Here is a 19268-nt window from a genome sequence, read left to right on the forward strand (position 1 = left end):
CTTTTCGAATTCTATTGCATGTATGCAACCCATGATTATGATAGGCAACAATTAACGGCCACGCGCCACACTTAAACACGCAAAACCACAGGTATCTTATATAGAATTGTATATAAATGGACTATTTTGACAAGCGTCAGTGTTCATAGTCAGGATTTTCATGCTTTTTCAGAGACAATTTTAGGTTAAAAGGTAAGACTGGTCTTTAATTCTGTACAGGAAGATCATAAATTCTTCTTTTCAAGGATCTTCTTTCATTGTATTTAAGAGTACAATACTAAATATTTGTCCTGACACTACATATACCTGTATATGGGTTAAAATATTACCTGAAATATGGTCACCCAATTATGACAAAGGCTGAATTTTATACTCAAACAGTTAATTAGCATTATTAAACTGTCCTTTTATTTTGACATGTTTTTTTTTGTTAGATTGTCTTCTGTCCACAATAAATTCTAAAATCTGTTAGGCATATACAATTAAAATCTACCTTATTATCTACTCTCTAACTTGGTATCTATAATAAACTTCATTATATTTGGTTGGAAGCTGATACATCATAGAATTGTATTTGTCAACAATAGGACAGTGTAACCCTTATCATGCTGGATACGATTGATTCTGCCTTTGTGACCAATGTAGATCATGATCATCCTGCACATCTGTGCAGTCTGATCATGATCTGCACTGTTTTTCCATTCAGTCAGTTATTTTTTAGTATGCACCCCATTTAGTGGTCAATTGACAATGGAACAGTCCAAATTGTAAGATGATCCAATTCATCTTAGAAATTTAGCAAGGTAAGGTTTAAGGGATCAAATGTTCATATTCAGGTATAAGCCAAAGGAGGGTTGAACAGAAAACTGCTGTATCTTGTTCTTTAACTTCTGTGACTTAAGATAGGTTTTTGTTCAGCTTTATTTAGCACAGACCTGCATATATCTGGACCTCTAGTTAAAGAGTACAATATTGCAGAAAATAGTTCTGAGTTGAAAAATGTTTTCTAACTTTCCTAGATTTATTATTGAATTATACTTAAGCATGACTTTGTGTATTACTTGCTGCTGAAAAAAAAAAAACAAGTAAATTTTTATAACTTGATTTTTCTAAAATATATTTGACTTTCGTCTGTCAATATGGATGAAAATAAAGGCCTCTTTATACTAACAATGTTTAAGTTTTACAATGTATATAACAATACATTAAACCACAAAACAGATCACAATTTCGGTGAGCCATGAAAAATGATATCTTTTGATTAATGTATACTTATTCAGAATAGATTTTTGAAATAACAACTTCCACATGGTTTCTTTTAAAGGTTAAGAATACATGTCCAGCTTTTAAAACTAATCTATTTAGTACCAAAAATTTGTTTTTACAATACACAAATATACTTTATCGAGTTTCTCCTAATCTCAAATAAAAACTTTAACAAAATTATTTTATCCCCAGATTTGCTTTCAATACCATCTCAATTTTAAGGTGATTAATCATAGTTTGATCAATTATTGGAACTGTTCAAAACTTGAACATATGGTCATTTACACTTAAAGAAAAACATGCTACAGTCAGAAATTGAACCCCAGTTGCAGTGCAACTTGCATTTAACCTTCTCCCTGCTGAATTTCTAAAATGGACCAGTCCTTTATTCAATTTGGGCTGTACCATTTATTATCTGAAGGACCGTGCTTACTGAAAACTTACTGACTGAACAGCACACAATGGAGATGTGCATGAGCACAGAGGCAGAATCACTTGCCACCAGCAGGCTGAAGGTTAAGAAACCACTTAAAGAAAATGCCAAAAAAGGTCTTAAAAGGTTAAAATTAATGACTTCAGTTATAACCTAGCTGCTACAATTTTTGTTATGAATAAAACTAGAATGTGTCTGTAGGACACAGGGTGTGCCCCCCACTGGTACATTTGTCACAAATAAGGGGAAATCATTCAAATGATTGCAGTCATAATGGGGTATAGCCTCAAAAAAAAAATTATGAAATGGGTTCATTATTCTATACCATATAGTTTTTAAGCTATGAGCATCACAAACAAAAAATCCACTATTTTGGCTATTTCAAGGGCCATAACTCTGTAATAAACGCTAAAGTTCTCAAGAAGAATGCCAAGTGTGCAAGGTCACATTATGATAAAGACTCAAGCAAGGTTTCATGAATTTACATTAAATACTTTTTGAGTGAGGCACATAATTAGGGGAAAATGTGCATTTTTTGACTATTTCAGGGGCCATAACTCTGGAAATAGGGGGTGCGCAAGTACATATCATGATAAAGATTCATGCAAGGTTTCATCAATTTATATCAAATACTTTTTGAGCTAGGCGTGTCACAAGGTGAAAATGTGCATTTTTGACTATTTCAGGGGCCATAACTCTAGAAATATGGGGCGGACCCAGATGAAAAATAGGAGGTGCGCAAGTTCATATCATGATTAAGACTCAAGCAAGGTTTCATGAATCTAGATCAAATACTTTTTGAGTGAGGCGTGTCACAAGGTGAAAATGTGCATTTCTGACTATTTCAGGGGCCATAACTCTAAAAATAGGGGGCAGAGCCAGACGAAATATAGGAGGTGCCCAAGTTCATACCATGATAAAGACTCATGCAAGGTTTCATCAATTTATATCAAATACTTTTTGAGCTAGGCGTGTCACATGGTGAAAATGTGCATTTTTGACTAAATCAGGGGCCATAACTCTAGAAATAGGGGGAGGACCCAGATGAAAAATAGAAGGTGCGCAAGTACATATCATGATTAAGACTCATACAAGGTTTCATGAATCTATATCAAATACTTTTTGAGCTAGGCGTGTCACAAGGTGAAAATGTGCATTTTTGACTATTTCAGGGGCCATAACTTTAAAATTAGGGGGTGGAGCCAGATGAAAAATAGAAGGTGCACAAGTTCATATCATGATAAAGACTCATGCAAGGTTTAATTAATTTATATCAAATACTTTCTGAGCTAGGCGTGTCACGAACTTCGGACGGACAAGAGCAAATCTATATGCCCCCACCACTCGTAGGGGGGGGCACAAAAATGTATTTATTTCTTTCTTTCTTTTTATGGTTTAAAGTAGAAACCCATTCTTATCTATTACCTCCCTTTATGGCGTCATACTGCAACAGAGAAAGTACTGCTTTTCTGGCTGCTTAATTAATAATTTAGCACTATGATATTTTAATATAACATAGAAAAGGAACAGAGTAAATGGTCCCCTACAACAAGTGTTCTTGCGATAGATGTAGTCTCTCGAGCAAGTCTGACTGCAGCTTTTTGGGCCTAACAAAGTGCATGCAAAACTTCAATCCAATTTACATTGAATTCAACAAAGAGTTATCTAACTTTGTCATTTCAGTAAGTTTGATGACTAGGAAACAGTGAAACAAGTTTAATCCAGTACATTTGTTACTAGGGTACAGCTTGATCTTTAGTCACACATCTTTTTTTTTTGGATTTAACGTCGCACCGACACATGATAGGTCATATGGCGGCTTTCCAGCTTTGATGGACCCATGGTACCCCTCAGTGCATTATTTCATCACGAGCGGGCACCTGGGTAGAACCACCAACCCTCCGTAAGCCAGCTGGATGGCTTCCTCACATGAAGAATTCAACACCCCGAGTGAGGCTTGAACCCACATCGATGAGGGGCAAGTGATTTGAAGTCAGTGACCTTAACCACTCGGCCACGGAGGCCCCTAGTCACACATTACAACTTCAACTAAATCAATGTCAAAATAGGTCATTAAATTCTTTGAAGTGTTACTGAAATTGCTAATTTTAGTAAGTCTGATGATTTTAAGAAGTTTCAATGCAATACTTAGATACAAAATGTACAACCTTGCAAGCAGACAAGGACAAAAGCTTGGACAAGTAAAACTGCTATCACTATAAATAGCATAAAATTGCCTGACCCCTCTGGCAGACAATGATAATCTAGCATTTTGTTTATAATGACTAAACTTTCATATAGTATCAACAGTAACTTACTCAAAATTCCTTCCTGTTGTAGCTGGGTACAGCATGGATAATTTCAATTTGTGATCTGGTCCCACGATAAACACCTGAAATACACAACTAGATAATGTCAGAAACCTGCCTTAGTTAACTGGCTCATTGGGGATTGCACAACTGACAACTTCCACACATGAGAAGGAGAGAGAGTATGAACTAGTGCTTTGCTTTTTGTTGTTGTTTTTTTTCACTGATTTGGAAATGGCACTACGGCTTTTAGAATTGGGAAAAAATGCATTATAAAAATTGATGTCTACATTGGGTTTTAGGTAAAGTCAAGAATATTCAACTGTTTGGTTGTGTGTTCCACTTTTACTCTATACAGAAACTGGTAGAACCAAGCGATTGATATGCAACAGAGATCATCTAGATCATCTATATGGAAATGCCTTTTAATGTTCAGGTCCCTGTGGTCTTGGGGGGAAGGGGGATGGTGGAGGGGGAAGACATACTATTCAATAGTTCCATTCATCCTAGGATGTGTCAAGGTTCTGCTACTCTGCATGTCCAAACAACCTATGAAGTTTCAAGGTTCTGGGACAAGTGTCTCTCAAGTTAGGGATCAGAAACTGTTTTCATGGTTTACTGCCCTGTGAGCTTGACCTACTGACCCCAAATCATTAGGGATCATTTGCTAGGCAAGTCCAATAATCCTTTGAACTTAAAAGGTTCTGAGTCAAAAGGTTTTCAAGTTATTGATAGGAAATGGTTTTCTATGTTCTGGCCCCGCTTTCACTAACGTTCTCAAAGTGAGAAAATTCTCAGCTCAAGATTTTCTCAGAATAGTCTGAGAATTGTCTCAGCTGAGAAATTTCTCAAGTTGGCTTTCGCTAAACTTTTTCTCAAGTCTTGAGATTTTTCTCAGCTGAGCCGTAATTTTTTAAGACATAAGCGGCCAAACATCCAAGGAGCCGCGTGAACTTTCCCACGAACACGAGTGCATAGTTGGGGGCAGTGGATTTATTCATTTATTGAGACGAAATGAAGCGTTGAGAAATGTTCATAAACAACATGTACAGTTTCGGGATATATCCAAATTGTATGTTTGTACAAAGGTATGGCAGTGTATTTTCAATATTATAATTAATCAGCCTCAGACCTGTCACTTTTGAACCAATCAAACACACAGTCGAGGGTACTACGTCATATTGCATGTGTTTTCTTTACCAAATATGGGATTAGGTAAACACAGCCATATGTTGTTACACTACGTGTGACAATTTTATGATATCGGGCATATGTTTATGGGAATCCAGATATGCAGCCGTAAGTATACATTGTTTTGTGATTCACATATTAATTACTGCAGTTAGTGTATTCATATCAATGATTGCAGGGACATACATAGCTATGCATTCTCTACTGTAGGCATTTAAAACTTTGAACAACACAATTTGTTCACAAAACTCACATTCTATTTTGTAGAAGATATCAAGCTTATTTTTCAAAAGCATTTTGTCATTTCTGTCATGATTACAAATTAATTCTGTGTCTAACGTATTTCGCCAGGTACTCTGTGAGTTGAAAGTGCTGCAAACCATGTACATTGTTTTGAAAATGCAAAATGAAAGTGAAAGTAGGTAGAGCTGTCAAAATAAAAAAAAATGCAACATTTCAAAAAATATAAAAGTTAATTATATTTCATTAACCAGAGTACCTAGATAAGTATGTTAGACACACAACAAGAACAAATTTAGAGAAAAAATGTGTTTGAAAAAAAAAAAGATTGACATTTCTACAAGGTAGAATGTGGACAGTTAGAGGTACAAATACAAAGTATAACCAAACAAGGTGACCTTTATAGAAAGTACCTGTTACTTGTTTATATGTGCTATGAATATTATTGGTCTGTCAGGTATAATTTCCATTTATGAAAATTTACATGAGGGGGTCTCGAGAAAAAGCTTTACATGATCCTAGTTCTACTTTTCATTAATTTTCTACTTTCACTTTCAGTTTGAAATGTGTTCCATTTTTTTTTTAATTACATTTTTGCAGCACTTTGGTTTAAACATATTTTATTCGTCTATATACAGCTACATGAAAAAATATTGAACACAACAAAAATGAAAAGGATTAAGCTGAAAGCAGATTAATGCTTACTGAAGCTTTTTCCAGCACTTTCACCCTCCAGACTTCTGAATAACCAATATGTTATGTTAGACAATAGTATAAACATTAGTCTCACTTGAGATGCAAACAACAGGTGTCATATATAGGCCTAGCTTATTCCTGTTTTTAAATGTTGCAGGTTTGTAATATATCATAACTTGAGACAGGACTATATAAAAACTATTTTTGACACAAGCATGGTAACAAAATATATTTTTGAAACAGAAGTTTGAAAATCTGTATGACAGTATAATAGCATTTTATGATGAGAAATTTCCAATCAGTAGAATATATATTTGTATATTAAAGCTTTTCCTTCTTTTTCTGTACACTTCTGTATATTGTAGATCTAAATAGAGACATAATATGAAATTCCTCAATAAAATGCTAAAATATGTTGTTGTTTTTTTTTGAAAATCATTATGAAAGAAAAAGCTATTTCAATTGTAAGGCATCCCTGAAATGTCACAGATTTTGATAATGGTTTTAAATGTTCATTGTCAATGCATATGTTTCAGAGTATGCTATTTAATTTTATATGTTTATATATTTTATATGTGGTTTATATAATACATACCCACACACAATTTTATTAAGATTCTTGTAGATATCAAAATTATGTAGCTAATAATTATAAGCTTATGTACATACACCCAATAACCATTGATCTTGTATACCTAAGGCTCAGACTTAGTGTTTAAGATTTTCTATATTATCAAAATCTTTGACAATGTGTAATTTAAAGATTGATATTCCTTCTTATAAATGGAATAAGGTATATTTAAACCTGGTTACAGAGCAATTTTATATAATTTATATCAGGTCACAGCCTGCTGATGAAGATCCTCAGCTTATACAGAGGTCAGGCTTGAGCTATGTGCTGATTCAAAAGATGCTAATGACAGTGGATAATCCATTCTGAGTTGTTCTAGGACCATTCACCAACGTTTCAAAACACTGATGGAACTGAAGGCAGTAGGTGTACTGGTGTCTGGCCTGTGATTTCAAGTATAATAGTATGTATTGACTAAGTTAGTCTCAATGTTTCCTAAATTTGCAAACTCTATTATAATTCAAACCATGCTAGATTTTAATTTTACTCAAAAGGAAATAAAGGAGAACAATAAATAAAATCATGCTTGCAAAATATACAGAAACCAAATTGATACCCTGAATGGAGGCACTTCATTTACAAACATTTGAAATGGATCTGTCTGATTTTGACCAAGTATTGGTTTTGGTTTGAAACTTTCACTTATGATAATTTGCATGCCTAGCTCAGAATATAAAGCACTAGACTATGAATCAAGAAAAGTTGTAAGTTTGATCATTTGGCTGTACATGCAATATCTTTAACAGTTTGAGAGAAGAACATGTCTGAAGTCATTTGTCCAACATTTCTTACTCATTTACAATAGGAAGTTGTCTGTGAGCACAAGTCATTTCTAGTAAAGAATGCAGGAACACTTGAAAGGTTAACTGAACACCATTACATGACTGAAATACTATGGCAAAATTGAATCATATTGAAACAAAAAACAAAAAAAAGGAAATTTTGCTCCATAAATGCATAACTAAAATAAAATTTGTGATAGTGTACTGTATATAACATAGAAAAAACAATTTCTTTTCAGATTGATGTACCTCCTCCTGATGTATCTTCTTGAATACAATATATCTGCCATGTGGAAGGAACAAGCTGCAAGATATACTGTGGAAGTGGGGGCCTATGTAAAAAACATTTTATTTAAAGAATATAAGAAATCTGACACTAAACTACTGAAAAGGTGCACAGGGGACATTTTTGTGTGTATAGACTTTCATCAAGATTCTGAGAAAGTTGATTTATTAAACAAAAATAGTCATATTGTGTCTTCAAAGCTGAAAAGATTAAGATCTTAGGAAAACATTAGGACTCAAGAAAAGTAATGGGGTTATGAAACTAGTGTTCAACATTTAAATTGTTTTTGTTTTTTTCACTACATTTTGTGAAGAGGGTTCCATCACAAGATGTGACATATTGGTAAGAATGAGATGAAGTTTATGAAAAAAAGTATTTTGCTTTAAATGTGCAGACTTTAAGTTACATAAAAATCAAAGCTGTAACAATAAAGCTTGATTAAAAAAACACACTGTTGAAAACTAGCCTTCATGTAAATGTCACACTTTTTTGGGTGCCCAGGGGACACAATTGGCTATATAATTTAATATAACTTTAACCCTTAGGCCCTTGCTAAATTTCTTTAATGAACTTGTCCGTTTTACAATTTGGACAGTATTATTAAGTGTTAAAAGGGGTGCTAACCAAAAAGATACTGACTGTATGGTGAACAGTGCAGATCAAGATCAGACTGCACAGATGTGCAGGCTGATCATGATCTACACTTGTAACAAAGGTAGGACCAAGCATGTACAGCATGATAAGGGTTAAAACTGCTTGAGCCATTCAGCTGAAAATTGCAAACATTTGTTGACTACATTGATTGGATATATGTAATTTGCCCCAAAACACTTTATAAAACTAAACCGAATTAAAATAAGGTGAGTGAGAAGAAAAAGCTTAATTATTTAAAAAAAAAAACAATATAGTCGAAAGATATACATTGTTGAATATACATTATCTTTGTTCACATTAAATTTAAATGTGGCTGCCACATTGTTTGTTAGGAACATAAGACACATTAATTTCTTGTTTTCGAATTTTAATTATCGCATTTATGTGTCAAAGATTGGCATGGGTGAAAATGTTACTGAAAATACTAAATCAGTTTTTATTGATTAACTCCCTTTTTGGCTTGTGCAGTATAAAGTCATGTGCATCATTGAAAGTATATGTAGTACTTTTCTAACCAACTGATAAACACTCTATTTTTGGAAAGTTTGTTGCATAAAGTTAAAGGAGGTTTTTTTTGTATGAAATTTATATGGTGTAGGCCTTTAAGCTGTTTACTTTAAAAACCACCTTGTATTTTTGATAATTTCTTATGTAATTAAGTCATTTCTAATAATTTCTCTTTTAATTGACCCTGAGTGGCAGTTCTTGTTAACTACAAAACCATCTACTATTATTGGTTAACTAATTATTGGAATAGTGAGCATTTTAACATTGTTTCAGCACAATGCACTCCTTTATGGGAATAGGGAGGCAATAGCACATTTAACTATTAAACTAATTATTAAACTATGTCATTTGAATGAAAACAGCCTTAGACACACCTGAAAATCAGATAAATTTGAAAATACATGCAAAGTTTTAAAAATGTTTTTGGATTTAAGTTATAACATTTTCTTATTTTAATCTTCAGTTGGTTATAAATGCAACTGATTGTTTTTATCAACATCTGTTGTCAGGTGTGTTTCGTCCCAATTTAATTTTGTGACCCATACAGTGTTTCCAGGACTCATCAGTAAGAGAAACACCATCAACTTGAGTCAACAACATAACTTTTAACATGTGAACAGAAGTTAATAATAAACATTTTCATAGGAAGAATAGTGAACTGGAACAGTAAATGAAAATTTAAAAGAAATGAAAACCTGTACACTTTGGCATTTCATAGTTCTTTAAAAAAAAATCAAATTTATCTGAGAAGACAATGACAGTGAAATATAAAATTTTACTTAAAATTATTGTTGTAAATCATACTGAAATCTAACAACTTACTGGTAATATAAATTTTATCAATAGCATAGAGTTAAGATTTTCTGATATTTTTGGAAAGATTTGAAAAACATTGTACTTTAAATGTTCAACCAATATTTTAGATCAAATTATGAAATGCCATATTTATTTATAAATTTATGAATAAAACTGTTGTCAACTTATAAAAATTTCTGTTAACTTTAATAAATTATTAGAACTTAGATATTTTTCATTGTCTTTGTGTCCATCAGTTTTTCTGCTTATTCCATGACACCATGCTGTTTGCCACTTGCTAAATGTGAAATATCTAAAGTATAGACTCTGATGTTAATAGTTAACAGCACTGCAAAATGCAGAACAAAATATTTCCAAATGCTTATTAATGAGTGATTACTTATAAACAAGCTGGTGTATAGAGCCGTATGTAACATCATGCTATTATGTAATAACTTTTATCACTTGACATGGGTAGAGACTGAACCTACAATATCCCACTGAAGTGGTGGGCCATCTACCACTTGGCTACTGAGGCCCATGAGGCAACAGGACTTGATTACTACAAAGTGGAGATTTTGTTTAAGCAGTAGGTTAGCTTAGTTGGTAGAGTACTAGTCCTGTATGAGAGGGCCCCCAAGATTGAGCCCTACAGTAGACTGACTGCACATTTTACTCAATCTGTTCAATTAACTAGGGACACAACATTGGACTGCGGCTGTTTTATAAACTAGAGGACGACTTTTATACAGCAGGGGAGTTTATTATGGTATAGGACTTGATTACCACAAAGGGGAAATTGTTTCAGCAGCTGGTTAGTTCAGTTGATAGTGCGCACACCCTGTAAACAAGGGGTCCCGGCTTTGAGCCAACCAATAACTGCTCATTTTTATCACCCCTTGATAATAACCCCCAAGTTGTGAAACGGAATTTCACAATTTTGTTGTGCGCTAAGAATAAGGACTTCTAGGGACGTTACTGCACAAGTCAATATATCTCGGTACGAGCGTTTTTGGTACGAAACATAGGCACAGTAAAACGTCTACCGTACTTAATAAATATTGTCTTAAAAGTTGTGTAGCATTCGAGACGAGAAAGAAACAATTTAGAAACAGTAAAAAGGTTTGAAAATGTTTTTATTGTGGTAAATTAATTGCTGCATGTGTTTTAAAAGCGTAAACAGTGCCCCTAGCAACAATCGGCCATTTTAGTTTTACTTGGATTACTTCCCTTGAAATTAAGAAATACCGTCTCTGACGAAGTTTGTTGTCATTCATGTCATGCTGGTGAACTCAACGTGAAACTGGCACCGACTACGGCGGCGGCGTATATTGTATCGTCGAAAAGTCGCCATTTTGTTTCTTTGAGAAAAGCACTGAGACAGCCCAACCCTTGACTCAAGAAATCTGAGAAAAATCTCAGCGCGGAAGTTGAGATTTCAGTGAGAGATTTTTAGTGAAAGCCAATCTGAGAAAAATCTCAAGCTGAGAATCAAAGTTGAGATTTTTCTCAGACTTGAGCTGAGATTTTGACTTGAGAACGTTAGTGAAAGCGGGGCCTGGCCTTTGACTGAGTGACCTCAAAATCGTAAGGGAACATCTACTTCGCATGTCCAGTCATCCTGTGATGTTTCAAGGTTCAGTGTCAAGTGGTTCTTAAGTAATGAATCAGAACTGGTTTTCAATGTTCTGGTCCATTTGACCTTGACCTTTGAAAAAGTGAACCCAAGATCCATAGAGGTCATCTACTCTGCATGTCAAATCATCCAATGAAGATTCAGCTTTCTAGGTCAAGTTGTTCTCAAGTTATTAACTGGATAAATATTTCCATGTTTTTGCCTCTGTGACCTCGACCTTCAACAAAGTGACCCCAAAATCTATAGGGGTCATCTTGGCATGTCTAAGTCGCAATGTTCTGAGGGAATGGATCTGATGTTAATGATAGGAATTGGTTTTCCATGTTCTGCACCCTTGACCTTTAATAGAATGACTCCAAACTTGATAAAGGTCTTTAGTTTATTTTGCATGTCCAATCAACCCGTGAAATTTAGAAGTGGTTCTGAAACGGTTTTGCATGTTCTTGTCCCTGTGACCTCGACCTTTGACCTACTGACCGAAAATCAATAGGGGTCATCAACTCTGCATGCCCAATCACCCCATTAAGTATCTGTTCTGGGTCAAGTGGTTCTCCATTTACTGATTCATGACAGATATTCATGTTCAGGCCCACTAACCTTGACCTTTGACAGAGTGAACAAACAAGAGCTGTTGGAGGATAGCAATGCTCGACTCTTCAACAGCCATGCCAAATAAATGAATATTAAAAGTCGAAAAAAATGCATCATTTTGGAAAAATATAAAGTAGAGTTATGGAACCTGTGCACTGCATGTCTGATTATGACAGTGAACAAGTGGGTAAGTTTCCATCCATTCCCATTACTGGGTACTGAGATACCAGCTTACATACAAAAAAACTTAATCAAAAACTGCTAAGTCGAAAAAGGGGCATAATTTCTCATCAGTTGGTACTGAGATACCAGCTTACATATAAAACCTTAATAAAATTTTTTGAAGAATTTTGTAAAAATGCAAAATAGAGTTATTGAACCTATGCATAGTAAGTCAGTTTATCACAGTGAATAAGTGTGTGAAGTTTCAATCCATTCCAACAAGTGGTTACTGAGATTCCAGTTTACATACAAAAACATAACCAAATCAGGACGTCAACACCGACGCATGAGTGAGCTAAAAACAATCGAGGTCATGTATTCTATAAGCCCAGGTATCACCCTATGGTGACTGATGGTTCTAGATGAAAATGTTCTCAAGTTTTTGCTTGGAAATGAACTGTGAGGGACAGACGGACAGGGCAAAAACAATACTTTTCCCCCCACTGGTCAGCAATTCTCTGTAACCTGTTAATCTGCCAAAGAAAGGAAATTTTAAATGAATAATCCTTTAAATCATGACAAGTCACAAACACTTACAGCACGGCAGGTGAGAGGAAGTCCTGCGGAATCCTTTTCGACAGGGTCCAGCATGCCCAGTTTTGTGGCAAGGTCACGCTTAGGGTCAGCAATAATTGGGAAGAGGAAATTCTTGTCACCTGTATAACTTTTAATGTCCTGAAATGCAAAAAACAGTAAACTGAAAAAATACACTGAAAACAAGAGGGTCATGATGACCCTGGATCGCTCACCTGAGTAATATGATTGAGCTACATGTTTCAAATGTCAAACTGATGATAAAATATTAAGAAAGTCAGTAGATCACATTCATGGTCAATGTAATTCAGTTTCACGATTTGTGTGCAAAACTGTGTTTGTCATCAAAATTTCAAGGCTGTATCTTAAAAAACAAGAAAGTAGGTCAGTAGGTCAAGGTCACAGTCAAGTGACATCATACCACTTGGGGTCATCAGGTAATTATAATTAAACAGTCTTGAAATAGGATCAGATGATTTTTTAAGTAAGTATTTTTCCTATATAATTCAAATAATAACTAAGTGACCCCAGGGCTGGACCTCTTTTAATCCCAAAGACATAATTTGAACAATTTTGGTAGAGGACTACTAGACAATGCATCATACCAAATATCAAAAGCCTAGGTCGTATGGTTTCAGACAAGAAGGTTTTAAAGTTTTTTCCTATATATAAGTCTATGTAAAACTTGAGACCCCCAGGGCGAGGCCAAATTTGACCCTAGGGGGATAATTTGAACAATCTTGGTTGAGGACCACTAGATGATGTTACATACCAAATATCCAAGCCCTAGGCCATGTGGTTTTGTACAAGAAGATTTTCAAAGTTATCCCTATATAAGTCTATATAAACCATGTGACCCCTGGGGTTGGGCCATATTTGACCCTAGGGGGATAATTTGAACAATCTTGGTAGAGGACCACTAGATGATGCTACATACCAAATATCAAAGCCCTAGGCCATGTGGTTTTGTACAAGAAGATTTTCAAAGTTTTCCCTATATAAGTCTATATAAACCATGTGACCCCCGGGATGGGGCCATATTTGATCCTAGGGGGATCATTTGAACAATTTTGGTAGAGGGCCACTAGATGATGCTACACACCAGATATCAAAGCCCTAGGTCCTGTGGTTTTGGACAAGAAGATTTTTAAAAGTTTTTCCTTTTGGTTGCCATGGCATGGAATTCAATTCTTTGAACAATTTTGAAAGGGGGCCACCCAAGGATCATTCCTGTGGAGTTTGGTGTAATTCTGCCAAGTGGTTTTCAAGAAGATTTTTTTAGAAATTGTTGACGCACGATGCACGACGGACATCAAGCGGTCACAATAGCTCACCTGGTCACTTCATGACAGGTGACCTAAAAGTCAGTAAACATGTAATCTATGGTTTAACTTCGCTGAAATCAAATTTTTAATGCTCCTAGGCATCATGTGATTTAACTATATGTCCTATTTGTCCATCTGTCAACCTATACATATAAATGGCCTTGACCCTTGTTGTAGTTTACTTTTTCCTCTTGATATCTGTTGACAAATTTGAATCAATGCAAAATTTTAAAAATTAATGCAGCCTTCAGTGAATGGGTTGCTAAAACTCTTAGCCGAAATGCAAATGTCAAAGAACATATAATCACTTTCACATCTGGCGTGGTCCTTAACTTTTGGTGTCAAATAGTCTGGATGCAACGCTGTGGTTTTGGTTCAGGTCTTTGGTCAGACAAGGATGAAACTTCAAAATCAGAGGCTGCGAATTCCAATATTATCATCTCAGTAATTTCTAAAGTTAAAACAAGTAGCTGCATTCAATAAATGGTACATCAAAAATCAAGTAGATGCCGGGGGCATAAAAAAGCTTACTAAAAAGTAATTAGTTTTTAAATTCCATATGACAGCTTCAATATGTTATGATAACGTCTGAGTTTTCAAAAGTCTTAAATTGATAAAATGCATTACAACTGCCGACAATAAAAGTGAAGCGCCTTTATTGGTTAATACTAGAGATGCTTTTGAGAAAAGCGCATGTCTCCCACAACTGCCTAATCATCTAAATAGTAAGTCAGTCTGCGCTTTCTTGGGCCCAAAATGTACCCTATACTCCTTGTGCATGCACTTTCTTGCACCCAAAATGTACCCTATACTACTAATAAAAGTAGTATAGGGTAGGGTTTGGGTGCACGAAAGCGCATGCGCTCTGAGGATTTTTCGGTAATTCAAGGGCCATAATTCCGAAGTGCCTGGGCCAATTTGGCTGGTTATCGAACTTGGCTAAGGTCTTATGGTCAGACACATTTTGTTTAAGTTTGGTGAAGATCAGACAAGCTTTGGGACAGACACACACAAACACACACACACACACACACACACACACAGGGACTGGAGTAAATCAATATGTCTCCCACACCACTGTGTTTTTTTGTTTGTTTTGGGTTTAACGCCGTTTTTCAACAGTATTTCAGTTATGTTACGGCGGGCAGTTAACCTAACCAGTGTTCCTGGATTCTGTACCAGTACAAACCTGTTCTCCACAAGTAACTGCCAACTTCCCCACATGAATCAGCGGTGGAGGACTAATGATTTCAGACACAATGTCGTTTATCAAATAGTCACGGAGAACATACGCCCCGCCCGAGGATCAAACTCACGACCCCGCGATCCGTAGACCAACGCTCTTACCTACTGAGCAAAGCGGGCGGGGTCACACCACTGTGTGGTGGGAGACATAATAAATATAATGCTCAAATAAGACCTGGTAAAACCCCATTCATGAAAATCAAGACACTGTGTCCAAGATGATGAAAAGAACTGCAGCAAACAAAGTGAAATTTATGGTTCATGCACTCTGCACGTTGTCTCGTACCATCTACCTACATTTCAAGTTTGCAATACCTTGAATGGTTAATAAGTTCGAATTGTGACCTTGACCTTAAACCTATAGACCCATTCTTGTTTGCCGAAATTGTGAAGTAGCTGTTTTATACTTGTGAAGAAGCCAAACATCTGCCTCTGTAATATACTGAAAAAGTCTTGCTTTATATGTGCAGATGCGTAGACCCATTCAGGCCTTTTATCTTCATATAATAGAAGCCTATATAACGCCACTTCCCAATAAAAAATATACTATTTTTTCCCAGCTGTGGCAGAGATGTTTCTCAAAATGCAAGGTAAGATTTCCCAAAATCTTGCCAACAGATGGTTAAGACTTTTTTTTACATTTTAGTATTTCCAGAGGAAGCAATTTTGTCTAGTATCAATTTTTTGTCGTACTATAGCCTAACAGCGCACAGAACCACATGTGACACATTACCAGTCTAATCTGTTGTGTCACTGGCCTGGATTTTAGACCGTGTTTCAGGAGAGATAAATTTAATCCAACTTTTAGTGTTTACTTCCAGTTGATTACTTTTCCCAAAGTGGACAATTATTGCACATATATTTCCCACTTTGAAAGTCCAAGCTCTTTTCCCAATTTCGTGATGAAAAGCCCTAGCTGCCATTTCAACAACTTTGGAAAAGGACCATCCAAGGAGGATCAATACATGCCATGCTTCATCAACATCTTATTGATTTCAGACTAGATTAGGCCAAAATTAAAAAATTCTTTGTTTGCCCTTTACAGACCCTAGATTTTAGAGGTGGGTAGGTAGGTAGGAAAAATATTTTATTTTATTCAGGAAATTTTAATTGAACGTATAGTGGTTTGAAAAAAATGAAAAATTGTTTTGACCTCTTTAAATGTTTAAAACTGTATTTTAAATGTTATTATTAATAAAAAATTTTTATAGTAGCTTTTTTTTTTTTTAAAAATTTTCCCGGCCATTTCATTAACTATAAGAATCCTGCCAGATACAAAACTTGAACCACACCTAGTATTTGTTTTTAATGGGCCATTTTCCCTCAAAGTATTGAAAATGTTGTCCAGGTCTTTGAAAAAGGGAAAGGGGGTTGGAAATTCCCCATGTATTCAAAAAACTAAAATTTTTATAGTATTGAAATTCAAAATAGCCATTTTTGAAGGCTTATTTTGTTTTTGTACTTTTTCATTTCAGTTTACAAAAAATCATTCTCTGATCCTTTTGGGCTAAAGGATCAAAACGTTATAAAAATCAAGAATTTTTTGTGGGGACGGGGCCCAAAAGGGTTTCAAAATCTTTTTAAATTTTAAGGGTGACGGGATTTAAAGGGTTTCAAAATAATACAAAGGGGGCCATGGGGCCCCGTATCGCTCCCTGCCCTTTTGACCTAGTAAAGATATTTTCATTAAGATATGGTCTTAAACCCCGCCTTGGGGTGTTACAACTTTTCCTTTTGATTTGCCTGGTGACTGTTTTTGATCCCCAGACCCAGATTTGAACTTGACTAAAGATCTTCAAATTAACAATCTGAAAAAGTTTATGAAGATAAGTAAAAAATTGGGCCTCTAAAATGTTAACAAGCTTTCCTTTGATTTGCCCCCCCCGGTGCCCTAGTTTTGACCCACCTGCCAGATTTGAATTGTATGATCATCAAGATTAATTTTGACAATTTTCATTAAAACTGGTCATAAATGTGGCCTCTGGGTTAACGGGTTTGACCTGGGATAGTTTTTGACCCCAGATGACCAAATACGAACCGTCAAATTTTTTATTGAGGGTAACATTTGCCCCAAGTTTAATTAAGTTGGGTCAAAATTGGACCAAGGTGTGAAAAAGTTTTTCCTTTTGTTTGACCGGGTCCCTGTTTTAATCCCGATGCCCCAAATACAAACCTCCCCAGTTGCTAATTTTTGTTTTGAGGTAATTTTCAAGTTTCATTAAATTGGGAAAAAAATTTTGCCCTTAGGTGTTAACAAGTTTTCCTTTGATTTGACCCGGTGATAGTTTTAGCCCCCAGTGACCCGATACGAACTATAAGTTTTATTGAGGGTAACTTTCTGACCAAGTTAAATTAAGTTGGGAAAAATTGTGCCCTTAGTGTGTTAAACAAGTTTCCCCTTTGATTTGCCCTGGTGACTAGTTTTTAAACCCAGATGACCCTTTTCGAACTCGTCCAAGTTTTTTATTGGGGAAACATTTGCCCAAGTTTATTAAGAGTGGGCAAAAATTGTGATCTCTATAGTGTTAAAAAGTTTTTCCCTTTGATTTGCCTGGTGCCTAGTTTTTGCCCCCAGATGACCATTACAAAACTCATCCAAGATTTTTTGGGGGTAACTTCGACCAATTTTTGGATTAAGAGGGGGCAAAAATTGTGTTTTTGTTTAACAAAGCTTTTCCTCGATTTGCCTGGTGCCCTATTTTTTGCCCCCAGTTGCCCCAAATATCGAACTCACCCAAAGATTTTTTGAGGGTAACATTCTGATAAGTTTCATTAGATTAGGGTTAAATTGTGCCTTAGAGTGTTAACAGTCAAATTGTTGAGCCAAGGCGACGGACAAGGGGATCACAAAAGCTCACCTTGAGCACTTGTGTAGGTGAGCAAAAAAATTAATGAAGGATAAAAAGGGTTTCCCAAATCTTTAAAAATTTTTTGAAGACGTCAAGATATAAGGTCCAAAATCATTATTTTAAAATTCTTTTAGGGCGGGATCTCTTAAAAATTGGGCTCGAAGACCTGTATCATCTTGCATATGACCTAAAATTAGATATAAAGTTTAAACATTTTGCCCAAAGTTTCATGAGATACATCAAAAATGGGGCCTCTAGATTGTTAACAAGTTTACCTCTGTTTTGCCTGGTGACCTGTTTTTGGGAACCCCCTGACCGTTTAAAAATCGCTTAAGATTCTTAAGATTAAAATTCTGACCAATTTTCTTAAATAGTTAAAAAATGACCCTCTCGATTTAAAATGCTTTTCCTTTTATTTGCCGGGTGACCTTGTTTTGCCCCCAAACCCCGATTCAATTGTAAAGATCATCAAGATATTCTAAAAAGTTTCATTTATTAGGCCTCTAAGGTTCAACAAGCTTTTTCCTCCTTTTTTACCGGGACCTATTTTTTGCCCCAAATGCCCAAATCGAACTGTCCGTTTTTGTTGGGGAAAATTTTGAAAAAAGTTTCTTTAAGACGGGGCCAAATTTTGTCCCCTTAGGTGTTAACAGAAATGTTGCGAAAACGGACGACGGAAAAAGGGCGAACAAAAGCTCCCCTTGGCACTTCGTGCTGGTGAGCAAAAAATTAATGACAGGATCAAAAGGTTTACCAATCATTAAAATTCTTTTAGAATGACAGTCAAGATCATAAGGTTCACAAATCATTATTTATATAATTCTTTTAGGATGACGGATCTCTATAAAAATTAGGGTTTTGAGACCCTGTACCCTCATTGACATAGACCTAAATTTGATCATCAAGTTAAACTTTTTGACCAAGTTTAAAATAAGTAAAATCATAAATGTGGCCTTAGATTTTTTAACAGATTTACCCTGATTTTGCCCTGGGGACCTAGTTTTGAACCCATGCCCCGTTTAAAAATTGCCCTTTAAAGATTTTTAAGTTTAAAAAATCTGCCCAAAGTTTCATTA

The 19268-nt window shown here is 35.4% G+C and overlaps 1 protein-coding gene and 1 long non-coding RNA gene across 3 annotated transcripts in view; one reads left to right on the forward strand and one right to left on the reverse strand.

The window, feature by feature from the left end:
- Positions 1 to 19268, reverse strand: part of LOC123558107 (uncharacterized) — a 125604-nt gene that overhangs the window by 93347 nt on the left and 12989 nt on the right. Inside the window, exons 3-4 of the mRNA XM_053524318.1 lie at positions 12777 to 13022; positions 4018 to 4091 (exon numbers count right to left, since the gene is read on the reverse strand). Coding sequence (XP_053380293.1) covers positions 4018 to 4091; positions 12777 to 13022 — 320 coding nt within the window. The remainder of the gene's footprint in view (positions 1 to 4017; positions 4092 to 12776; positions 13023 to 19268) is intronic.
- On the forward strand, positions 4790 to 8068 carry LOC123532081 (uncharacterized). Of its 2 annotated transcripts, none has more exons than XR_006682574.2 (3): positions 4790 to 5096; positions 6976 to 7169; positions 7788 to 8068. It is a non-coding gene; the product is annotated as an uncharacterized LOC123532081 (long non-coding RNA). The 2 variants fall into 2 exon arrangements; XR_006682573.2 differs by lacking the exon at positions 4790 to 5096 and adding an exon at positions 5157 to 5307.

Source organism: Mercenaria mercenaria, chromosome 15 (genome assembly GCF_021730395.1).
Source record: "Mercenaria mercenaria strain notata chromosome 15, MADL_Memer_1, whole genome shotgun sequence".
NCBI lineage: Eukaryota > Metazoa > Mollusca > Bivalvia > Venerida > Veneridae > Mercenaria > Mercenaria mercenaria.